The sequence below is a fragment of the Melampsora larici-populina genome, assembly GCF_000204055.1.
Source record: "Melampsora larici-populina 98AG31 unplaced genomic scaffold MELLAscaffold_85, whole genome shotgun sequence".
Lineage (NCBI taxonomy): Eukaryota > Fungi > Basidiomycota > Pucciniomycetes > Pucciniales > Melampsoraceae > Melampsora > Melampsora laricis-populina.
This window is the reverse complement of record NW_006768849.1, coordinates 73,343-98,501: the sequence shown is the minus strand read 5'-3', so window position 1 is coordinate 98,501 and position 25,159 is coordinate 73,343. Positions and strand designations below refer to the sequence as shown.

Sequence of the window (25,159 nt, the reverse complement as noted above, 5' to 3'; positions counted from 1 at the left end):
CAACTACTTCGTCTAATACAACAACTCCAACTCGTACAACATCTGAAGTGACGAATTCGGATAAAAATAAAAAGGTGGAAAGATCAAATACTACGACGTCTGATCGAAGATCAATCCTGGGTCTTAAGTTTGGTAATAAACGAAATAAAGCTCGTGATTCAAAGCTTCAGTAAAACTATAGATCTATTTTTTTTCTTTTTTCACTTACTTCTTATCACTCTCTCTCTCTCTGTGCATTGTGCCTTTTGAATTTCTTGATCGATTTCTTTTGGGTTCACTGGGTTTGATAAAGAAATGATCTTGAGCATCAAGGAAGATATGATTTAGTTTCTTTTGGCTCACTTTTTCTTTCTTTTCTTGGTGATCATTTTTTTTACAAACTTGAGATCCCCCTTACTCAAGTTGTTCAATTCTTTTTAATCTTTTCTATCCTTTTCATGGGTTCTATGATTCACAATTTAATTAACATCTTATTTCGCTCACCTTTTTTTTTGGTAATTAGTAGGGTTATCATGTGTTAGGAATTGTTTTCTATTCTTTCTTTTTTCTTCGTGTTTTTCATATAATTTGTTCTGCTATATCTTGACGTTTTCTTTTTTTTATTTGTTTGTTTGTGCATGGAGCACTGTATGGCAAGCATATTGCACTTCAAGCATAATCATCAGTACTATACTACCAGACTGTGAGCATGTTTGATTTCATCTCTTTTACTGATTCTTTCTCAACAACCAAGAAATTATTTTGTGCAGGATTCTACAAGATGTACATACATATTTTTTTTCGGTTGCTTTTTGATAAAGATGATGCTGCAATCTTTTTTTTCATGTTGTAATTTGATTTTTTTTTCTTTGTATTCTTGACTTGGGTAACAAAGAAAGTACATTGATTTGATGGTTTGACATAGATAACAATCTAGAAGACAAATAGTTTTTAAACTTTGTACAACCTAAGAGGATATGAACCAATAAAAAAAGAAGAAAATTCCAAAAAGTACAGAGAAAACGATAAATAAGCCCTAGATGATTAAAGCGAACCGATTGTTTGAAGACCAAAGTGTTTCGAGATAAGTGTAGGCGGGTTGGAGTTTGAACCAGATTGACCTTCTTTGAACCATTTTTGAATTTTAGCAGGTTCATCGTTCCTGAAAAAAGAATTCGAAAATATAAATACAATGAACCCGGAGTGAAAGAGATATGTAAAAGCAATGTACCATGTAACTTGAGCTCCTCGATCAGCTAGCAAGGTTTTAACGGTTGCCCAACTAAACCGAGCTAGTTGAGGATAACCAAAGACTTTATCAAAGTGGCTTTTGAGCCATGCGGTCGTGTTTGGATCTAGAAGATCAAACAAATCAAAAGTCAAGATGATGCGAACAAGGTAAAAAGAGTGGAATGCAAAAAAGACTGACCAGCTGGGTAACCAGAACCAGTAGGTAAATTCCAAATCGAGTCATCATCATCATCTTGGGATTCTTCAAGTCTTTTACGTTTACCAATAGATAATTCCACAAACATCCAATTCTCAACAATAGCATCTCTTGTAACTTTAGCCACTATACTTGCAGCACTAACAATCGGATAAATCGAATCTGCTTTACTACAGACTGTGAAATGAAGATTAGGAAAAGCTTTTTGTAGGTTAAGTTGATGGGTTTTGGGAGGACCAAGTGTATCTACATAGATATGTTGAAGAATGTATTGATGATCTAGAGCTGCTTGAATGATTTGAACAGTTGCATCAAATGCTTGAGCATTCCTAAACCAATCCAATCCAACCAAAAAAAAGATCAGTTAAACCAAAACTCAAAAAGAAGAATAGAAGAATGGCTTAACAGATTATAAGGAGATCTACGTGACATTCCCATACTGATATCAGAAGGACTCATAACTTTTACATTCCATTGGATTTTTCCAGAACTTTGGACGATCGATTCGAATAGATTACATCTTTTTTGATGAGTTAATGTTTTGGAATCTGCGAAACCTAAAGACTTGAGTTCTTCTGAAAAATCAACTGGACAAAATGATGCTGCATAAACCATTGGACCTAGTTTTGAGAAGACCAATGAAAGATGATGAGTGATTGTAGGATTGAATGGGTTTGGGTTTGAATGGGATTATTGACCTAGGACTGGACCTCTTCCTGCTTCATCTATTCCCATTATCCATTCTGAGGATTTTGAATTCGGAGTCGAGTTCGGATCGGTTTGGTTTGAACATGAGCTATAAAGGTATGAACTTGTTAATGGTTCGTTTGGTTTCACTGAAGCTGGAATCATTTGATTAAGATTGGCTGATTAAGAGTTGATATTGTATTTGAACGTGGATTGATGGATTGATTTCTTTCCTTTTCAATTCGTGAGTTGAGTGTTGAGTGTGGTTTGAAGTTGAATGTTGAAAGTGTTCTTGTGCTGATCAAAGGTCATTTCCATTCGATCCAAATTCCAATACACATGCACTGTTTCCACTTGATCGGTTACACCTGTAATCACATAATCATAGAATCCCATAATCATATCCCATAAAAATATGGTCTTTCTCAAAGAAATTCTTCTGCCAATATTTTCAATTCTTCACGTCGAGCTACATATGCGAGGTATAGATCTTTGTTAAATCCTGAAAGTTAAAAGAAAATAAATGGACCCGTATGAATTCAAAGGATTCACAGAAAGGATATTGAAAAAGCCTCAATCTCGGAATGTACCTCGCGCTTCGAGGAATTCTGTCACCTCAAGTTATTACGAAGTCCTCGAGTGGACTACCTGACAGGTTGAGAAAGATGGATATGCTTGATTAGAACCTACTTCTAGTAAAAGATGGATGTAAAATTCCTGGAAGTGATGTTGGAGTTAGTATAAAAATCTATTTGAAGTCGACTGGGAAAGTCATACTGAGGTCTTCATCTTTACTTATCTTGTCTGTTCACTAGTATTTAGTCACTCCACAGTTATTTTTGACACTTTTCAAAATGAAAATCAACGCACTTATTTCATTTTATATTATATGGAATTCTCACTTTTAATGGCTGTTCTTTTGACCAGAAAGCCGCCTGTAATGATAACTTCAAGATTAATGGAGACGTAGGAAAAGTTCAAGTCAAATGTTGTAATGCTACAACATCAAGTTCAAGAGTTAAAAAGGTGTGTCTAGTAAAACTCATAACTACCTCAAATCACCAGCAGAATGAATGGCTCTTTACCACGTCAAAAAACTAGATTTCACCTGATATATATCACCTATTTAGTATTACACTACGGATCAAAATATTCGTAATTTTTACATGTTTTCACCATCTGTTTCAACAATGTTTTCCTGATGATTTGAAAACACCCCCAGTAAAAACGTGACGTAAACATATGTGGTTACGTTGCGAACATGTTTTGTTTATCTCTGCTCAACACTTGTCGTACATAATTGTTATGTAATCAGCATGAATGCTGAACGTATCAAGTATGAAAGTCAGACATACTTGCAACATATTGCTGACAAAATCTTTTTAGCTACATCTGTGAAATGTATTCTGCACATCTCATTTACATAAGTCGTATGTTTCTGGAACATGGATCCACCCCAGATTTTAATCGGGTCTCAGTTTGATTCGATTCAAATTGTGATTTTATTGTATAGCCGCTATTTTTGTATATATATTTTTGATTCCGTGTTTTTTAATCCAGTGAGCGCGCTCCATACTGGAGCTTGCATTTCGTTTCGCTTGGGTCACGATACCATGCAAACTGGGTTGATACGCAGCAAATGTAGTAACATCAGAGGCTGTATACATTCCAGATGCGCAACAGAAATAAGAGGAACGACAATCTTCGATCGACAAAAAGTTCTTTAATGTAAAGAAGTAGTTGGAGGAACCCATAAAAGAAGAGAAAGTGAAAGAAAATAAACTAAAATAAAGGAAAGTAAAAGAAAAGAAAAATAAGATAACAAGTTGGTTCACAATCAGTCAATATTCAGTTCATGTTTGCTCCCCCTTGTTTTTGTCAGGAAGAATTATATCATCCTTGTGTGTTGTCATGATGGCTGCAAACGTGCAAGTACCATCAAAAACCTTGCGATCGGTCTCCATCACCAGATTTTTGAATCTAAACACAAATTCCATCAGCAAGAGCTCAGCGGATGGGTAGGTCAACTTGCTAACCACATACCTGGCTTGTGATGGCGGTGGTAGCTTTTTGATCCAACGTAAGCGACCATCGACCCACGTCCACATCGATTTTGGTAGGGAAGAGAAACCCCAAAATCATCAGTTTGTATTGATGAAAGGGTAGCAACTTTTCAAAAAAGGGATAATAGAATCAATTTACTCACTTATGAAACAAATTTTTCAATTTTAGTAATCTTGATGTTCCATCCTCAACATAATCATCGAACCAAACTAAAAAACCAAAGAAAATCAATCACCGATCCCTTGCCCAAACCCATCCCACAAAAAGGATCATTTTCATAAAACACTTACTTAACAAGTACATCACCATACCTTAAAACCCTTTGGATGATATCATGTTTAAATTGATCCCAAATTAAATCAGCATCTTCGAATTCATTTGCAGTAACCGTCTTGGCTTTATACCTCGATGAGTATGAAGATTAAGCCATTCAGCTAGCAAAGAGTCTCAATTATCAGGTGTCGCTAATGGTCACTCCCGAGCAAGAACCACAGAAGGTGCTTGCTTATCTGACTGCGGGAATGAGCGAGTTGGCTCTATTGCGACGTTGATCATTCGAGACGCGAGATCGATCGGTGTTATTCAGTAGTATTCAATACGCCGGATCACTAATCTGGAGAAGGGTTTGAGAGCTGCGTGGGAGAGATGTGTGAATGGTACAGATTGTGAAGAAGGAATTGAGTGGAAAGAATGGAACGATTTAGAAAAAAGAAAACTTGGTCAACATAGGATTCAAAACGAAGCAGACGAAGGCAGACTGGCGTATCTTGGTGTATCACAGATTGGATGCTTATGTTTTTTAACCTTATCGGATTGAGGACCTTTGCGGACTCAGAGAACCTGAGTCAGAAGGAAAATGGGAGAGAATGGATATGTTAGCAGGATGGCGAAAAGAAAGAAAAACAAAGAAGAAACCATATAAAAACGAGTGGAAGAGCGGAATGATGTGCAAAGAGATCTGTGACTTGTTGCCAAAAGGGAAATGACTCGACTTCATATGACTTGGTTTTCCAAAAGTCAAACCTCGCTTGGGGACTTGGTATCAGAAGCTGAACAATCTACAGCAGTCTACTCTAGTCTACTTTAAACATGGAAGCTATATAGGAAGTACCTGTTGAGTTTGTAATGGGCACGTTTAGTTTATGTTGTGGTTAATTTATGTTCTGATGAGGTATCGAGATACCTCAAGCGTATATGTTTTCAAATCACAATAAGAAATACATTGAATTTACATTTTTTCTACAAAAACACAAAATCTACATCACAATCATATAACGCATTTGTCACTGGTAGGTAAAGTTCCATGTTTCTCGAATGTCAATACTGAGGGTGTTTTGAAGACATATTTGCCCTTAAAGTTTGGACCGTAGTGTACTTTTTGGGAATAGAATCTAATAGAATACAAACTGAAACTTTGAAAGCTAACAAATATGTAAATACAGTCATTTAAGAAGAGCTTGCCCCAAATTCCCCGCCAATTCGCTTGAGTTTTGCGGGCAATTTGGGGCAAGCTTTTCTTAAATGACTGTAAATGTTACGGCAAGTTCAAAAATATGTTTGCTGAGGTCAAATTGTAGCTTGGATCTTGAAGTTGAATTACATAATCTTCATTTGTATGCGTGATGTTGTCACCAAATAGAATTTGATACAAAGTGGCTGTGATGGGTCGGGTACAAAGTGTGCTGCAACACTTGAAAAAATCAACAAATCTTGATTACCCATCAGTTGGAAATTTGGTTTTCGTATGGGCAATCCAGCTGAACATCAGGTCTTGTAGATCAGAGTGATGCTGTCAATTGTGAACAGGTGAAGCGCGACGAGGTGCACAGGCCAGGCGCGGGTGAAGCTCAAGAGGCTTTTTAAGGCAAGCCAGCGCGCGACAGACAGAGTTAAAAAAAAGTCGAGAAGCCTTAACGGGCAAAAGTCACGAGATACAGGCTTAAGATGCGAATCCATATGCCTAAAACAGAATCTGACATGATAAAAACATGGCGTCACTGATGGAACCTCCTAAGAGCCATAGGCTAGTAGTGCACTAAAGCCATGAGGATGAAGTTTGAACGAGTTCTTTTCCCTCGAACCATCACCCTGCATGCACTCAACTCAACCCACTTAGAATTGCAGTCACCGAGTCTCATTACTTCGTCACTTCATCAACACCTCAACAACATCAATCAATTTAAAAAAAGGAACTAACTCAACATTCAAGTTGACCACTAGTCTTTATCAGAGTAGAACTTCAATCATCGAACGATCGAAAGTTAATTAATCAATCAATCAAACTAATCTTTTGAAACCAAACTATTGACTTCAACTCATTAAAACTCATTCAATCAAGTATCAAGAATCGAGCTCATAAAATTCAAGAAAGAAGACCCGTTCGATCAAAAAGAACAAAAATAAGGAAGAATCTCATCGTCCTGATCTTAATCGCCTCTCATGCCACTCAAGATTTGATTTACTCACTCAACTCGGTTCATTTATCCATCCTCAATTCATCCTCTATCTATCGATCGCCTTGATAAATCTGATGCTAACTTTCATCTTCTTCACCTTCCAACAGGCTCACACTTCGATCGACTGTCAAAATTCGAACCTGCTTCCATTCTACCAGATACGACATCCCATCAACATTCGAATCTCGTTTTGTTTCTTCTACGCCTTTCCCCATCCTTCTACATCTGCTTGCTTATTCGACTGACTCCTCCTAGCCGTAAAAATCAAAATAATCACTCGTCAACATGAATTCTAATCAATTTGTCCATTCGAGTGCTCCCACTCGACGGGTTCGTACCATTCAATTCGGTATCATGTCTCCCGATGAGATCAAAGGCTTTAGCGTTGCCAAAATCGAACATCCTGAAACTTACGAAGAAGGTGGTGTTCATCCTAAAGTGGTCAGTCATCTCATACACGAAAATAAAGAAAAACCTCACCGTATACAATCAAATTCAATCTCACCAATCACCATAAATTCCAAACTTACATCTGTTTTGTTTTTTTATATAGGGTGGTCTGTCAGACCCGCGAATGGGAACTATTGACAGGAATATGAAATGTCAGACATGTGGTGAAGATGTGTGCAGCTTGTTACAATTCAGCAACTAGCACCAGCTAACACTGTGGATTGCTCTCAGATGTCTACGTGTCCTGGACACTTTGCACATATCGAACTTGCTCGACCGGTCTATCACGTCGGTCTGTAACATTTCACTTTCATCATTCATATCTATCCATTTTACATCGCATATATCTTGATCGCGTCTTAAATTTGACTTACTCTTGTTACATTTGGCTCACTGACTCGCCTGTTTCCTGTCTGTACGATCATCAGGGTTCCTGAATCGCGTCAAGAAAATCCTGGAGTGTGTTTGTGTGCAGTGTGGAAAGCTCAAGTCCGATTTAGTTGGGTTATACAGATCTTTTTTCCTGCTATCGACAAGTTGATTCACCTCGTTCCATCACCCTACCTAGAACACAGATCCTGTCCTAGCCCAGATGGTCAGACGAGCTCGAGATCCGAAACGTCGATTTGTCATGGTCCACAAGCACTGTCGTGGCAAGAACATTTGCGAAGCTGACGCAAACGACGAAAAACCGGAAAATCCAGAGGAACCCCCACGGCCAGAAGACGAACAACCTAAAGGGCATGGTGGTTGTGGTCATGCTCAGCCTCAGATTCGAAAAGAAGGCCTTAAGATGTTTCTACAATATACAAGAAGAAAAGGTGAAGAAGATGACGAGGGTGGTCACAGCTTGGCTGGAACAGAACGAAGACCTTTACCTGCATCTGACGCGTTATCGATCCTACGGCGGATTTCGGATGAAGACCTCAGGATTCTTGGCTTACATGCCGAAGAAGCTCGACCGGAGTGGATGGTACTGACAGTCTTACCTATTCCTCCTCCACCTGTTCGTCCAAGTATCGCTATGGACGGTGGTACTAGTCGTGGAGAGGATGATTTGACTTATAAGTTAGCTGAAGTCATCAAAGCGAATCAAGCCGTCCGAAAATTCGAGAGCGAGGGTGCACCTGCACATGTAATCACAGAGTTTGAAACTCTACTTCAGGTCAGTGACAGTTCATCTCACTTCACTGACTCGTCTACTCGTACTGACCGTTGCACGTTGGTTTTACTTCGACTTCCATATAGTGGCACATTGCAACCTATATGGATAACGATCTACCAGGTCAACCCCAAGCTCTTCAAAAATCGGGTCGGCCTGTCAAATCATTACGATCACGACTTAAGGGAAAAGAGGGCCGATTGAGAGGTAACTTGATGGGTAAACGTGTTGATTTCTCTGCACGGACAGTAATTACTGGAGATCCAAACCTTCAGCTTGATCAGGTCGGTGTACCCTACTCTATCGCTCGGAATTTAACCTACCCGGAACGGGTGACGCCCTACAATATCACCTATCTACAAGAACTTGTGCGTAATGGGCCGACTGAGTATCCAGGTGCAAGATATGTGGTTCGAGACACGGGTGATCGGATCGATCTTCGTTACAACAAACGAGCCGACACGTTTTTACAATATGGATGGATTGTTGAGAGGCATTTAAAGGATGGTGATTATGTGCTATTCAACCGACAACCATCGCTGCACAAGATGAGTATGAGTAAGTCGAATTGCGCTCTCTTCCTTTTCAGATGTGTTACGTCTAATGCCGACCAATCGCTTTCACTTGCAGTGTCACATCGTATCAAATTGATGCCTTATTCTACATTTCGACTCAACTTATCCGTCACTGTGAGTCGTTTGGTTCTGAACTCGATACCCATGCCATCTAAGCTGATGAGAATTGTCATAAACCTCCCTATTCAACCCCTATCTAGCCACCATATAACGCAGAGTAAGCAGTACCCGACCCTCGGGTGGGGCTATCGGGTGGATGCTAACACATTTGTCTCGTTCTCTAAACTACTTTTTTAGTTTTGACGGAGACGAAATGAACTTGCACGTTCCACAGTCTGAAGAGACTCGCGCTGAACTCGCTCAAATTGCTTGGGTCCCTCGTAATATCGTCTCACCTCAAGCAAATAAACCAGTTATGGGTATCGTTCAAGACACGCTCTGTGGGGTTCGGAAGTTTACTTTACGAGATTGTTTCATGGATCGAGATTTTGTTCAGAATATCTTGTTGTGGGTCCCAGGTTGGGACGGTGTTGTTCCGCCTCCGGCTATTCTCAAGCCCAAGCCGTTGTGGACAGGAAAACAGATTTTATCAATGTGTATACCAAAAGGAATCAACCTATTCCGAGACGATGAAAATCAAACTTCGATTCCTGTTGCCGATAAAGGGATGTGGATTGAGGATGGAGAGATCATCTATGGTGTGGTTGATAAGAAGACTGTCGGTGCCTCTCAAGGAGGAATCATTCATGTAATCTTCCGAGAGAAAGGACCAGAGGTCACGAGGGGTCTGTTTTCAGGCATTCAAATGGTGGTAAACTACTGGTTGCTACATCATGGCTTCAGTATTGGAATCGGTGATACCGTCCCTGACAAAGGGACGATGGAAACCATCACCAAATTTATATCCGAGGCTAAACTCGAAGTCGCCAACGTTATCTCGATGGCTCAAGAGGACAAGTTGCAACCTGAACCTGGTATGACCATCCGAGAATCCTTCGAGGCCAAAGTGAATCGAGCCTTGAACATGGCTCGTGATAATGCTGGTCGATCTGCCGAACAATCGTTGAAGGATGATAATAACGTCAAACAGATGGTCACGGCTGGTTCGAAAGGTTCATTCATCAACATCTCTCAAATGTCAGCTTGTGTCGGACAACAATCGGTTGAGGGTAAACGAATTCCTTACGGTTTCAAGTATCGTACCTTGCCCCATTTCACCAAGGATGATTACTCGCCCGAATCTCGTGGATTTGTTGAGAATTCCTATCTTCGTGGATTGACACCACAGGAGTTCTTCTTTCATGCTATGGCTGGTCGTGAAGGTTTGATTGATACCGCTGTAAAAACAGCAGAGACAGGTTATATCCAAAGAAGATTGGTGAAAGCGTTAGAGGATGTGATGGTGGCTTATGATGGAACGGTACGAAACTCATTAGGTGATATCGTGCAGTTCGTTTATGGTGAAGATGGGGTTGATGGAGGAACTGTAGAGTATCAAAACTTCGACAGCGTAAGGTTGTCGCATGAAAAGTTTGAGAGAAAATTTAGGGTTGATGTCACTGACCCCAGTCTGACTTATAAACCGGGTGTCCTACAAGTTGGTCTAGACAGTAGTTCACTTACACTTCAGAAGATCTTAGATGGAGAATGGGAGCAGTTAAAGGAAGACCGACAATCACTTCGTCATTTTATCTTTACTGATGGTAATGGTCGGAAACCATTACCGGTCAATATCCGTCGAATCGTTCAAAACGCTCAGCAAATCTTTCACATCGATTTCAGGAAACCGAGTGATCTCCCTCCTCAGGAGATCATCCAGATGGTTCACGATCTTTGCGAACGGATCATCGTTGTTCGTGGGGATGACGCACTTAGTCGTGCAGCTCAAGACAACGCGACTCTCCTGTTCCGAATTCTGCTCCGGTCCAATTTCGCTACTCGAAGAGTGCTAGAAGAATTCCATCTCAATCGGGAGGCTTTCGTATGGGTATTAGGTGAAATTGAAGCTCGTTTCAATCAATCGCTAGCTGCCCCTGGAGAGATGTGTGGCACATTAGCAGCACAGTCCATCGGAGAACCTGCAACTCAGATGACTCTGAATACATTCCATTACGCCGGTGTATCGAGTAAGAACGTTACATTGGGTGTGCCTCGACTCAAGGAGATTATCAATGTGGCCCTCAATATCAAGACACCTTCTTTGACGGTCTATCTGAACGAAGAGCTTTCGAATGACATTGAAGCTGCAAAAGATATCCAAACTGAACTTGCACATACCAATCTCAAGACCGTCACGGCTTCGACCCAAATCATCTACGATCCAGATCCTAAGAGCACTGTTGTTGAAGAAGATGTCGATTTCGTCGATGCTTTCTTTGCAGTTCCTGATGATGAAGTCGAATCACAAATCGATCGACAATCCCCTTGGTTACTCCGCCTCGAGCTCGATCGTGCAAAGATGTTGGACAAGAAGTTGTCGATGAGTTTTGTAGCATCTCGAATTGCAGAAGTCTTCAAATCGGACCTTTTCATCATCTGGTCAGAAGATAATGCTGAGAAACTTATCATCCGTTGTCGAGCGATGCAGTCTGGCGAAGACAAGGATGAAGATGATGATCAAGTAGAAGAAGACGTCTTCCTGAGGGAAATTGAACAGATGTTAGGAAGTATCTCTCTACGTGGTGTCGAAGGTATCCAACGAGTCTTTATGCTTCAACATAATCGCAATTACATTTGTCAAAACGGGGAATTTGACCGAAAGACCGAATGGGTGTTGGAGACGGATGGCATCAACTTGAAGAAAGTCTTGTGTGTTGATGGAGTCGATCCAGTGCGGACGGTGTCAAACAATTGTGTTGAAATCATGACGGTTTTAGGTATCGAAGCCGCTCGAGCTTCAGTTCTGAAAGAATTAAGAAACGTCATTGAATTTGATGGATCATATGTTAATTATCGACATTTGGCCCTCTTGTGTGATCTGATGACAAATCGAGGTTCACTGATGGCCATCACTCGGCATGGTATCAATCGAGCTGACACTGGGCCGCTCATGCGATGTTCTTTTGAAGAGACTGTGGAGATCTTGATGGACGCAGCTGCGACGGGAGAGAAGGATCATTGTACCGGTGTGGCTGAGAACGTACTGCTAGGTCAGCTAGCCCCGATGGGTACTGGTGCATTCGACGTGGCATTGGATCTCGAAATGTTGAAGGATGTAGTCATCGACCATCGATTACCAGTGGCCGGAGAAATCATGGGTGGCAGGTTTGTTGATGGAGCCATGACGCCTGGTGGAGGGATGACACCCTACGCTGAGCTGGGTGATGGTCGAACCCCAGCTCGGTTCGATGATGCACCAGTCCCACGTGCAATGTTCTCACCTATCATCACAGCTGGGGCTGATGACGGATACGGAGCAAGTAATGATATCTACGGAGGTTATGGTGGACAATCGCCATATGGGGCAGGTGGTGGCACTTCTCCTGGGTAAGTGCATTATCTGGACCATCGATTAGATATCCGGCTGACATTTGTTCTCTTATCTAGTTATTCACCGTCGAGTCCTTCTTACAATCCAGCCGTTAGTCCTGCATACACTCCTACAAGTCCAGCTTGGGGTGGTGCGTCGCCGTGGATGCCAAGTGGGACTTCACCAGGTTATAGCCCTACGAGTCCAAGGATGGGTCTCACCAGTCCTCGATTTTCGTAAGTTTGCCTTTTGTTTTTTATCATGTTCTTCGTCGCTCAAGAGACTGATGAACACTGCCTGGGATCCGATTTCACCCAATAGACCTGCGTCCCCTAATTTCGTAAGTTTGGGCGACAAAGCCTTTTCCACTCTTTCTCTTTTCTACCAGGATGTGTATGCTTACATCTCCCCTGATAACCACGTCAACTTCGATGACTTCTCTAGTCACCGGCTTCGCCCAATTTTGTGAGTATTGATCAATCTCTCATATCCCGTTCACGCACAAGTCACTTCCGCTGACCCCTCTTTTATGTCTGATTCACTTAGTCTCCGGCTTCGCCAGCATTTGTAAGTGTCGGGCTTAGTCCATGACTCTTCAACTCAGACTGACTTATTCTCTTGAACTCTCATGATAGTCGCCAACATCGCCATCATTTTCTGTACGTTTCCCTCATTAGACATCATCTTTTTTCTTGTTCCTATATACGTTCCACTAAACTATAACCATTTCTTCCTCATTTTCGCAGCCCGCCTCCCCGCGGTTCTCACCAAGCAGTCCAAACTACTCGTAAGTAGTCTTTTCTTCATTGTAACGCCCATTGCATGCGCACTGACTGAGTTTCCTGATTCTATAGTGCTGGTATCGGTCTTGCTACTTCTCCTCGCTATTCACCTACATCACCTGCGATGTCACCTTCTTCGCCCAAGTAAGTTTCGAACCATTCTCAAGTGGGGTTCTTTATCAATAACAATCTTTATTTTTTCTTCAGATTCAGTCCCGCTAGCCCGGCATTCTCACCGGCATCACCAAAGTGAGTTCGATCTTAGTTTATCTCCTAACTTTGTTTTATGTATCTGACCATGAACATCAATTTTCGCATCGATAGATACTCTCCGGCCACTCAGAGGTGGTCTCCTCAGTCGCCTGCATTCTCGTAAGCTATCCACCTCTCTCTCTATGCGACTATACTTCATTCTTGGCCCGCTAACATGTTCTTTCTGTTTCTGTGTTGCTTTATAGTCCTGCAAGCCCTAAGTACAGCGTAAGCATGTCTTTCCTCGCCGTATGATTGACCGTTATTTAAAATCTTTCTGGTTCCTATAGCCTGCCTCACCGGCTTACAGCCCTACAAGCCCTCAAGTACGTTTTTTCCCAATCACCTCATCCTCTCTCTATGCTGACTCAGCATTACTCTTCTATCTACAGTACTCACCTACCTCACCTCAAACCTCTCCACAATCTCCACAATGGGCTCCACCTGGAGCAGCGGCAGCGGCAGCAGCAGCAGCCGCTACCCCAGCAGCTACCACCAATGGGAATCATACCAATGGTTACACATCTTATAGTTCTGCACCTTCTTGGTCGCGTTGAACTGCCTATTGTTTTGTGTGTGTATGTGAAAGGGAGATGAAGTGTGTTTGAATTGTGAAATGAGTAGTGATGTAGATAAGAATGATAAGTTAGGAAACACAAAAAGAGATTGAAAGGAATATAAGTACAAGTAGTAGTAGTATGGTAGTAGTAGTAGTAAATGTAGAAGTGATGAAGATCAATGAGTCTTTAAAACCCCCCTTCCCTCCGAAGAAGAAAAAAAATACGATATAAAAAATCACCTTAAAAAAATCACTTTTTTTTTTGTTTTTGGAACAGTCTTTGATTTGGATACATATATATACTTTTTTTAAAAAAGAAAAATATAATGAATAAAATGAGTTTTTATTTTTTCTTTTGTGAATTTTTTTGGTTTTTTTAAAGTGGGATGTTTCTATGAATCAAAAATGTGATTTTTTTTTTGGTGAATGGTCGGTTATTTATACTATATATATAGATGAGGTAATTGAAGATTGTTTCTTGAGTGGGATGATGGAGTCTTGGTTTGAGTGGTATGAGTTGATCAATTTCAGATTAGGTAGCTGCTAAAGACAAGCAGTCTACCCGAATTGACGAGCTGAGTTGGGAGTGTTGGTTGATCGAAGCATGAATGAAGGATTGGATTTGCTTGTAAGTTTGATGATTAAGATTAGGATTAGGATCGATTTGAAGGTTTAAGTACTACATATGTATGTAAATTGAGTTTTTTGATCTAATCTGATCTGATTATCTAATCAGATAGTAATCAGTAATCAGTCAACTGTTCATCTTTCTTTCCTCTTTTGCTTTTTCTCCTGTTTACTTACTAGCAGCAGTAGGACCCAGGAATGCGCCTACAGAGGTATCTGATGAAACCTGTTTTTCAGTTTTTGGGCTCTACACAACACACCACTCCTTGTCTCAAGGTCCAGAGCACTTCAAAAGATGCGCATGGACTAGGGCTATCAAATGAGCCTACTCCCAGCCCCTCAACTCCCCTCACTTTCGCGCAAAATCGATTGGCCCAATTTTTTTTCGTGCCTCCAAGGCCTGATTCCGACGTTCGATTTTAAGGCTCTTTTTGACCGTTACATACCATTATCTCAGGAATTATTGGTGCTATGAGGTTGAAAGCTAGCTTAAACGAAAGCCTTTAATGTCACGCACATTTTGCACTACTGTAGGTGCTGTGAATGTGTCGTTTAGTGCCCTCAAAACCCGCCAACAAAACGTCGGAATTTACATCAGATACCTCTGTAGGCGCATTCCTGAGTCCTGCAGCAGTCTACTAATACTATTATCATTTAGCTTCCTAATCTCAACACTGAAGAGTTGATTAGGATTAGGATTAGATTAGATTGATAAGAGATGTTATTGAGTTCTTCTTCTCAATCAGTTAGATCTTCTAATTCGAATTTAACATTGAATTCGATCGAAACCATTCAAAGTAGTCATTCATCTCATTCATCTCATTCATTCTCTATCATCATCTTAGGTGGTTCTTATGCTGGTTTACATGCATTAGAATACTTTATCAATCAACTACTTCATCATCCAACTTATCATTCTTTATCATCAACTTCAATCTTTAATATTCTTTTGATCGAACGTAATTCACATTTTAACGTTTGTTTTTCTTACAATTCCAATTCTCAAAACAAACATAAACTAATCAATCGTTTCTTTGATTCTTAGCATATCTATTCGTTTCCTCGTCATGGTGTACTTCAAGGTCATAGTCAAAAAGCTTTCATACCTTATCATACTTATATAAATTATTTATTATCTAAATCATCCGCTTCAATTAATCATCATCATCAATTTCAAATCATTCAAGCTGAAGTCATTCAAATTAAATCTAATCATATCATCTTAAATCAATCGGTTCACTTAAACAACACTTCTCATCCAACCCATCAAATTCATTGGGATTATTTAATCTATGTAATCACTCTCATCTTTTACTCTCTTGCGTCATCAAAATACTGATTGTTTTACTTTATCCATTTCTTTAGGCACTTGGATCACATCTTCCACCTCCACTTAAATTACCAACTCATTCAGATCGATCTAAATCAAATGGAATCGATTTCTTAAACTTTCAACAAACTCAAATTTCTAAATCAAATCGAATCATCATCGTAGGTGGTGGTCCCTTAGGAATCCAATGTAATTCTATTTGACCTCTCATCCCATCGAAACCCCAATTTTCTAATAACCCATTGATTTTTTTTGTTGAACAGATGCAACAGATATCTCTCATCATTATCAACAAAAAGGTCAACCTAAAACGATCACCTTGATTCATTCGAGGGCCACTTTCTTGCCCAAGTTCAAACCTCAAATCGATACCAGAATCAAATCTGTCTTGAAAGAGTTTGGGATCCAAACCGTTTTAGGTGAACGAGTGAATTTGATTAAATTGAATCAAGATTTAGTTTCACAAGCAGAAGGAAAAATAGACGTGATCAGGGTGGAATCGATACGTGATTCGGATCTGTATTGGGAAGCTGATTTAGTAGTAAGCAATTCTTTCTTTCCTTCCGATCAGGATCCAATAACTTATCATCTTTGAGTTTGATTTTGGTTTAGTTATTATGTACAGGACAAACTCCTAATACGTCATTAATGGCAGAGTTTTGTCCATTATCAGTTCCAGGAGGTCGAGGTTCGAATCAATACATCACCACGAATCGGTTCTTACAACTCTCACCTTCTTCATTTGGTCCATCACCTGTTCAGATGGAATTTGGTCAACCGATCAGTTGTGATTGTGCTCAATCAAACGAAGAAAGAAAAAGTTTGGATGATCAAGTTGTTTGGAAAAAGGTCTTTGCTATTGGGGATTGTATTGAGGGATTTGGAGCTCTTAAGGCTGGTCATACTGGTTGGAATCAGGCTGAGGTGGCTGTGAGGAATGTGTTGGGCTTGGTTGATGGGCTCGTGAATGGGTATCAGAAGGATTTGGAGGAGTATGTAATTAGTCCTCCTATGATTAGATTAACTCTTGGTTTAGTAAGTCATGGTTACATTTTTTGATGATTTTCTTTTTTTTTTGATGGTTTTTTTTTCCTTTTTCTTTTGGGAATCGAATAGGATCGAGTCATTTGTCAATTACCATCGGTTTCGAATCCCAAAGAAATTGAAGTGACTGAAAAAGTTTATTCTGAAGAAGAATCTGAGATCATGTGGAAGGTGATGTGGAAAAAGATGGGATTTCAAGAAGATGAATTGAAAGATGGTTGGGATTGATACTCAAACTCGACGGCAGAAGAAGAAGAAAAAAACTCTTTGATTTATTGCTGGCATTTCTTTTTCTTTTGTGAAAAAATCAATTTAATTTAATTTCTCTCGTTCCTTTTTTACATAATTCTTGGTTTACTTTTGGTTTACTTTTGTTTGTTTGGCATTCGTTCAATGTTTATATATTTTCGTCTCTTTAATATCTTAGAATTTGTTTTTTTATTTATTTTGTTCGTTTGTGATTTCTTTTTATGTTTCTTTGTAATTTCGCATCTTATCTTTTTTTTTAAAAAAGTAGTATTTATCTTAGTAACTAATTATGGTTTTTTATATAATTGTGTTTTGATTAGAATAGAATTGATTAATGTTGAACTGTGTGTTACTAATTTGACAAAGTGAATTAAGATCCTATCAACTTTTTGAAACGTGATTGGGTGATTTTGATCGTTGTTGAGGTTACCCGTTGAGCTTTAGTACGGTACCCGACCCGATGATCGGATGATGATGAAACATGAATTTGATCTTGGCTTTATTCTTGATCGACTTTGAATCTCTAAACCTTTTAACTTTTTTCCAAAATGGTAAGTCAAACTTAACAACAATTTCACTTCCATCAATCACTAACGATATCTGAATGAGTTACTTTCTTAGCTAATTTTTTCAGTTTTTAAAACTCTTACGGGTCAAGAAGTTACTATTGAATTGAAAAATGATTTAGCTATTCAAGGAACTTTAGCAAGTGTTGATCAGTTGAGTGAAAGGGTTTTTTTTGGAAAAATTCTTCTTTTATGTTATGGATGGATTTGATTGTATGTCTGATGATTCAAATAATAAAACCAAAAAACGGTTTAACAAAAACAAACGATTTAACCAAATACGAATGATTGAACAAAAACAAACGATTTGATGAACGAAACGATCTAACTAAATACGAACGATATAACAAACGAACGATTTAACAAAAAATAAACGATTTCACAAAATGACGATATAACAAAACAAACGATTTAACAAACGAATGATATAACAAAACAAAAAACGATTTGACACAATCAAAACGATTTCACAAAAAACAAACGATTTGACACAATCAAAATGATTCAACAAAAACAAACGATATAACAAAAAAATGAACAAAAAAACGAAACGAATGAAATATAGGTTTCTTAATCTTAAACTTGAAAATATAAAAGTTTTAGATCAAGAAAGGTACCCTCATATGGTAAAAGCTTTGATCTTTCAATTTCCAATTCACGAAAACCACTAAAGCTTTTTTTTTAATTTGGTTTTTTTGTTTTTCGTTTTGTGTTTTGTTTTCTTTGGGTTTTTGGTTTTTTTTTTTGGTTTGAACTTTGGTTTACGAAATAGATGGCAGTGAAGAATTGTTTCATACGTGGATCGGTAGTAAGATACGTACAAATTCCAAAAAATGCAGTTGATACTCAATTACTAGAAGATGCTACTCGTAAAGGTCAGCAATTCATTGATTCATACTTCTTATTTTCTTTTTTTTGGATTGTAGATCACTGAATTGGGTATTTGGGTTTGGGGTTTTTTAGAAGCTGCTAATTCTGCTAAACGTTGAGATGGGGGGTTTGTGATGATCGGTTATGGATAAAAGAACTTGTAAAACAAACGACTCAAAGGACCTACCATAATCTTTTTCGGAAAAAAACTTGATCAAGTTGTTTAATCTAGTATTACAATTACAGGTTTGTAGTTGAAGTTTTGATAATCTTGTCGGTTGGGTGGGAATAGATGAGAATCAGTTTAGATGAAGAAGGGAGTCAGTTTATACTTCGGAATGGGATTTAGAGGTTTTATAATATGATGAAGATTTTTGTACTTGTATAGAGAAACAATTTGCATTGGGTATCAAATTGATGGAAACATTCGAGTGGGTCTGGTAAAAAATCATGAGGTTTTATGAAACAAGTTTTTGATTGATTTTTTCGATGGTCAAAATCTTTCAAGGACTTGCAGAATTCCTTGAGTCGAGATTAGAAGACTTGTCTTTCATTGAAGTCCATTTTCTTTCTTTCAGATTGAATTGCAGTTAGTTCCTGCCAATTTGACTGGCTTTCTTAGACAGCTGACAACAAAAAGTACAAGATGGATTACGCAGAGGCCTTTAATAATGTAGACGAAGAAGTCAACATGGATTGACACTTGGTTGGCTCAATGACTTTCGCACTAACTCTTATCAACGAACAAAAAGTTGTCAAGATTGATACCAGATCAAAACTGGTTAGACAAACATTTATAGTGTCATTTCAATCACAAATAAACAAACAAATTCATGATACCAAATGAAAAAAAATTGAATCCATATTTCCACAAAATTGAAATCGGTACTAGTCTTCATAGCTTTTCAAATTACAAATCCAATCAAAAGATCAATCAACTTGATCGTTCTTCAATCCAATTCAATTCAAACTCGTTGCTAAAGACAAAAACCCATAAATTAGCAAGTTTTCAATTCCCTTTCTAAAAAGGATATAAACCAAACTTGACTCACCATTTAGACTATTGATCATTTCATTCAATTGATTCTTGAGTTCCATCAATTTAGATAACTCGTTTCCTAAATCTCCTTCGCTTTCTCCTGCTTTCATCTTACGTACTTCATCACCTTGTTGTTGAATCTTTTCTTCCAACTTGATCATTTCATCAGGTTTAGGTCCAGTATAAGTGACAGTAGTTTGATTAGTTTTCGATTTGTTGGCTTTCTTTTGACTTTTCTTTGAAGGGGCTGGACTTCCGCTCGGATTGCTAGTCACTTTGTTGCCTCCATACTGTTTTCTCCAAAACGAACCTCGATCGGCGTCAATCTTTCTAAAGAGATAAACTGCTTCACCAATCATATGTCCAGGTAAGAGATCGATTCCAAACGTAAGGGGTAAACTTCGTTGAGGTGCGTTAAGTTGTTTCAAAATCAAGTCACTCGTGGTGGGCATAAAAGGGTGGACCAAGACCGAAAGTAAGTAAACCAAATTCATGCTAACCAAGACGATTTGAGCACATCGACGTGGTGAAGTGAGTAAGAGATTATAATCAATCTTATTATCTTGTAAATATTGATTACCTCTAGCTGAAATCAACATCACAATCGCTAGAGCATTTCGAAGTTTGAGAGATTCAGCAGATTCAATGTATTGATTTAAAAGATTATCGATATCTCGAACGAATTCTTGATCAAGTTGATCAAATTCATCACGTCCAGGTATCTTCATCTCCGTAAGAGTCGTTTCAGGTGGTGAGCTTGGCCCGTTCACAGGCCATGATAATGGATCTGGAACGATCGAATTGAATCGAGCATTACAGAATTTGATGATCCGATTCACAAAGTTACCCAAATTGTTCAATAACTCTGAATTCGCCTTGGCAATGAAATCTGTCCAAGTGAATTGTGAATCATTGGTCTCAGGTCGAGTTGAGATTAGGTAATAACGCCATACTTCGGAGGGTACACCGGTTTCACGAGCGTTTTGTCCAAAGACACCGATGTTGTTAGATTTCGAAAACTTGGCATTTTCATACTGAAGGTACTCTGTTGTCCAAAAGTTCACGTCAGATCAATGTGCATCAAGCAAAGCCATATAAAGGATGAGGTCTGCTAACCGGTTGTGCTGATATGATTCAACATGGTCCACTTTTCACCAGTCCCCATCAGATACGCAGGGAAAAGGATGGTGTGAAACGGTACTGTGAATAAGATTTTGATAGGTGAATAACCTGACACTGATCAAAGGTAAAGATACAAAGTAAACAAACCGTTATCTTTTCCCATGAATTGATACAAGGTCACTTCTTCTGGGTTCTTCCACCACTTTTTCCAATCATCCGTATAATTGGCAGTAATACTGGGATATCCGATCGGCGCATCAAACTGAGTTTTTTGGATCATCCAAACAGACTCAGCATATAAACTGATCAACAAACCATCAGAAATTCATCGCAACTCACCCAGACGTACATCACCTTGTCCTTCCAACCATCTAATGGCACAGGCACTCCCCATTTGAGATCCCTAGTCAAACACCGTTCTCTTAACCCATCCCTGAGCCATGCCTCGGTAAAAGCTTTCCCATTCGCAGACCAATGTTTTCCTTCCTTGGCACTTGAATACCAACTTTCAATGGTTTTTTGAAGCTTGGGTAAGTTGAGGTAGAGATGCTTGGATTTTCGAGTGACAGGACTATGAGAACAAATCTTGCACTTCTTGTCGATCAAGTCGATGGCGTCTAATGTTTGACAACAAGTGTCACATTGGTCACCTCGAGCGCCCTGTATACCAAAGTCAGATCACCTTTGATGAGCTTTCGGTATTCAAGATCGAACAAATGATCCGTGACTGACCGATGCTCCACATTTGGGACATGTGCCCTCCACAAAACGGTCTGCCAAAAATCTTCAAGCCAGCCGAGGTTTTGATCAAAAGATATTTAATGAGGTATCAGGCAGGTTTTTCTAGTGGTATCAGACGTACCTTTGGTCGTTGTTACAATAAACTTGTTCGACTGTGTGTTCAACCAAGTGATCATTGTTATAGAGCGCAGTAAAGATCTCTTGGCAAATCCTGAAGAACAAATGGTGGTTAGCACATTGAACGGACAAATTTAATCTACGGATAGAAGAGTGAGTCTATATATGTACTCAGTTTGTTTAGGAGTAGTGGTCCTCCCGAAATGATCAAATGATCTATAAATCAAACAAAGATTAGAACAATCATGATCAGAAATCTTATGCTGACATATGAATAAACTTCTTCAAACCAACATATCGAACCATTCATAACTATCTTTATGGACTTGATGGTATTTATCACACAAGGCTCCTGGGCTAAGTCCTTCTTCCAAGGCTTTTGTCTCTGTAGTTGTTCCATATTCATCTGTTCCACAAATATAGAGTACTTGTGATGGGATAGGTCCAGTTCTACGATATCTTGCATATACATCAGCCGATAAAGTAGACCCAATGATGTTACCAAGATGAGGAGCGTTATTGACATAAGGCAAGGCAGAAGTGATGAGGATATTTGGACGATCGGAAAGAGGTAAACTGTGATAGATATAAATCAATATAAAAGAACAAGCCATTAACTCGATTAAATTCGCATATACATTGGATTGGACCAAGAACGGAATAGAAAGATTCGAAATAGAAATCCAAAGTCACCGACATCTTTCCTTCAGCATTGGTCACTTGAGGGACTAGTTTGATACCATCCCTAATTTTTTGTTGATCAGTAGTAGGTGGTGGCATCTTGAGTGTTGAGTTCTTTGGATGAGATGGTGTTGTGTTATCTGATGAGGCAGCAATCTCGATCAAGTGAAGTGCTGAGCTAGAACTCCGCTCGAAATGGAATCAAATGTTACAATGTGTAAATTTCATATCGCCCTGAGGTGTACTCGGGGCTACTCGGGGCCATACAATCCGGACTGTGAACTGACCTCGGTTCCCCAGCTAGTGCTTGATCAAGACTCACTAGCGCAAGCTTGACCCTGGTCTACATAGTCCCTCTCGGACAAGCAAGCAATTGAAGACTTATGGCTTATATGGACATGAGATTTTGGCATGTGAGCCAAAAAACTTTGGCTGGGGACTTCTCCAACCCACCATATCTCTGCCCCCTACAAATAAATATCCTCTGGACCAAAGAGAAGTCCTGTCTGCCTGATTGTTCTACACATGTTCATGTAGCTCACTTCTTATTTGATGCAATTATTTCAGGGCAAGACCAGGCAGAAGTTATAATTCCTGAGAAAGCTGTCTAACCTGTCAAAACCTCACACCAGGCCTGTTAGGATGTTACACAAAACCCCATCTTTCAAGTCTGTTTTCCAGCACGTTCTCAAAACCTTTGGGTACGGCAGAAGTGTGATTCCAAGACACTAAAGGCCTTCTCTATGGGGTTGAGGTTGGGAGAGTAGGGAGGCAGGTAGATAATACATATACCCCTTTCTTCAGCTGACTCTGTGATCCGCCCGCCATGATGAATTTGTGTGTTATCCATCACTAACACAGAGTTAGCTTGTGGGTATGGATTCATCACTGGGAACTATTTAAAAATATGTCAGTGAGGTGAAGTTACATGTAGTGGTAGGCAAACATGTAGTGGTAGGCAAGAAACACACACCACTCAATGCTTGAGGAAGCCTTCAAAATCCCGGTAAAGGTATGACCCTTCTTGACAGTCACGACTCCAAGGAACACTTTTGGTGTGGTGGCCTTTGGAGAAACCGCTCCTGAAGGGCACACTTGTCTGAAGGAGGTATACATTGGTAAGCATCCACAGAGCAATGAGGGAGACAATCCTAAAAAATGTCTCACCTAGAAAGACCAACATGTTTGGTGTCACCGCTCCCACCAACTACAGAAATTGGGCTTGCTTGGTGTTGCTTTGTTTAGGATGTACAGTCCAAGACATTTTGAGAGTCAAATTGAGGCAAAGCTTGAGGCCATTGGCAATGGTGTTGAGGGATAACCCAATCCCAGTTTGACAATACACAGCATGACAGTACTCATCCAGATAAAGTCCAGGGTTACCATTGAGGAGTTCCACAATGAAGTCCTGGTCTTTGTCAGTCAGCTTGGTGTTTCTACCCAGTTGGTTGTAATCTTCAGCGTCGAAAACTACCAAGGATGTTCTTTGATAGAGCGCATGCCAATGTGAAATGGTTTGCAAGCTAACAGGAGAATTCAATAGATGCCGGCCTCTATCAATAGTCTTGCCTTCTCAAAGGTATTGGACTGCCAACACCTTGACACCTACATCATACTTGCCAGGCCGTAACTTCTTGGCTATAAGAAACAAATCAGCGACTATTGGGGGTGCTGAGATTGATATCATGGAAGGGGGACTTACATGGGGCCATTGAATAAATGAGAGGAAAGCTGTGGCGGAGTTTGGATCAACGTGAAGGTGTTGACAGTTGGAATAGGGCATGGGACCCAATTGGGTGTCAACAAGGATATCAACTGCAGGTATCCTAACTTGCAAACCTCAGCAGGCCTTGTATTTGCTGTATTTGAGGGTGGTGTGGCAAAACAAATTAGGGCAATGACCCAGCCCCACAAATTTGTGGCCGGCCACACCCTGGAAATTCCCAAAGTCTCTCAGAATGTGGGCAGGGCCAACCAGGGCACACCCTGAAATGTAGGGCTTGGGTCCAAGTGGGGTCTGGCTTTTTTTGGGGGGGAAAATGTTAGAAAGGGCTATAGTTTTGGCATAAATTTCAAGGTCACATGTATCCACTAGACATTTGTAGCTACTATTCAAAAAATAAATGCATCAGATGACTACTTGTATATGTATAAAGTCATGATAATCAAGAAAGAAAAATAAAACCTATAAAAATTGCTTGGACCAGCTTTTGAGACAGACTTGGGCCTTGAGGTTTTGAGTAGTGGAGGAAGCACAGTGGTCACTCATCACATGAAATGCAGCATAGAAACTCCTCTCAGATGGTGCACTAGTGGCAGGTACAGCAAAAATGTTGTGAACCAGTCTTGCAGTGAACAATGTGAAGGTGTACCTGGTATGATAACTAGATTGCAGTATGAGAGAAAAGGGTACACACATGTGTGTCAAGAGTGGATGAAAAAGGTACAACTCCCACTACAAGCATCCCTACATATAAGCATCTTGGTCTGGTGAGTTATAACTAAACATACCTTTGGCCATATGTGTTAAAGTGGGCCAGTGACATTGATTCAGCTTCCAGTAGTGAAGGGCATCACATCTCTCATCCTCTTGAGGTGCAGTTAAGTACTTGTTGACCACATGCTTGATAGGAATAGTCTTGTGGTGTTTAATGAAGTGCTGAGGTTGATCAGGGTTGAATTCCTCTTGAGGTTCAACAATTTCAATGTTGGGCTTGCAAGGTGGCTTGTGTGGTGAAGTACCTGATCAAGTCTTTAGGTCCCCAACTGAGAGACTCCATGGTTGAACCCTTGACCCCAGTAAGTTTGAGTCAAGGATTGAGCATAGCAGCAAATATGTACATGGCTTTCTTCTGAACAGTGTCTTGATATTGGATGATTTTCTCCATTAT

General features: G+C 39.8%; 5 protein-coding genes across 5 annotated transcripts; 3 read left to right on the top strand and 2 right to left on the bottom strand.

Moving 5' to 3' along the window:
- Positions 1-860: 860 nt before the first annotated feature.
- On the bottom strand, positions 861-2,164 carry MELLADRAFT_46031 (uncharacterized protein; the record flags this gene model as incomplete). The annotated part of the gene is made up of 5 exons (XM_007418111.1): positions 861-1,141; positions 1,211-1,334; positions 1,409-1,755; positions 1,833-2,046; positions 2,125-2,164. 5 exons carry the CDS (start codon positions 2,159-2,161, stop codon positions 1,024-1,026), a joined length of 840 nt encoding a protein of 279 aa, XP_007418173.1.
- Positions 2,165-6,918: 4,754 nt separating this feature from the next.
- MELLADRAFT_50989 (uncharacterized protein) lies at positions 6,919-14,089 on the top strand (the record flags this gene model as incomplete). Its single annotated transcript, XM_007418113.1, has 21 exons — positions 6,919-7,074; positions 7,187-7,255; positions 7,315-7,375; positions 7,512-7,582; positions 7,652-8,248; positions 8,332-8,803; positions 8,876-8,934; positions 9,021-9,037; positions 9,118-12,306; positions 12,367-12,525; positions 12,611-12,629; positions 12,734-12,754; positions 12,836-12,856; positions 12,925-12,948; positions 13,036-13,076; positions 13,144-13,215; positions 13,279-13,320; positions 13,396-13,443; positions 13,530-13,551; positions 13,614-13,649; positions 13,716-14,089. 21 exons carry the CDS (start codon positions 6,919-6,921, stop codon positions 13,878-13,880), a joined length of 5,361 nt encoding a protein of 1,786 aa, XP_007418175.1.
- Positions 14,090-14,640: 551 nt separating this feature from the next.
- MELLADRAFT_118511 (uncharacterized protein) lies at positions 14,641-17,513 on the top strand (the record flags this gene model as incomplete). The annotated part of the gene is made up of 7 exons (XM_007418140.1): positions 14,641-14,695; positions 15,144-15,485; positions 15,555-15,803; positions 15,875-16,028; positions 16,103-16,380; positions 16,452-16,874; positions 16,956-17,513. 6 exons carry the CDS (start codon positions 15,228-15,230, stop codon positions 17,109-17,111), a joined length of 1,518 nt encoding a protein of 505 aa, XP_007418202.1.
- Positions 17,514-17,613: 100 nt separating this feature from the next.
- MELLADRAFT_113458 (uncharacterized protein) lies at positions 17,614-19,268 on the top strand (the record flags this gene model as incomplete). The annotated part of the gene is made up of 8 exons (XM_007418141.1): positions 17,614-17,683; positions 17,767-17,851; positions 18,264-18,324; positions 18,471-18,573; positions 18,801-18,814; positions 18,861-18,888; positions 18,957-19,003; positions 19,191-19,268. 8 exons carry the CDS (start codon positions 17,614-17,616, stop codon positions 19,266-19,268), a joined length of 486 nt encoding a protein of 161 aa, XP_007418203.1.
- MELLADRAFT_50986 (uncharacterized protein) lies at positions 19,190-22,201 on the bottom strand (the record flags this gene model as incomplete). The annotated part of the gene is made up of 10 exons (XM_007418112.1): positions 19,190-19,545; positions 19,621-20,329; positions 20,378-20,652; positions 20,724-20,807; positions 20,877-20,991; positions 21,069-21,389; positions 21,462-21,513; positions 21,592-21,681; positions 21,759-21,803; positions 21,882-22,201. 10 exons carry the CDS (start codon positions 22,199-22,201, stop codon positions 19,529-19,531), a joined length of 2,028 nt encoding a protein of 675 aa, XP_007418174.1.
- Positions 22,202-25,159: the final 2,958 nt, after the last annotated feature.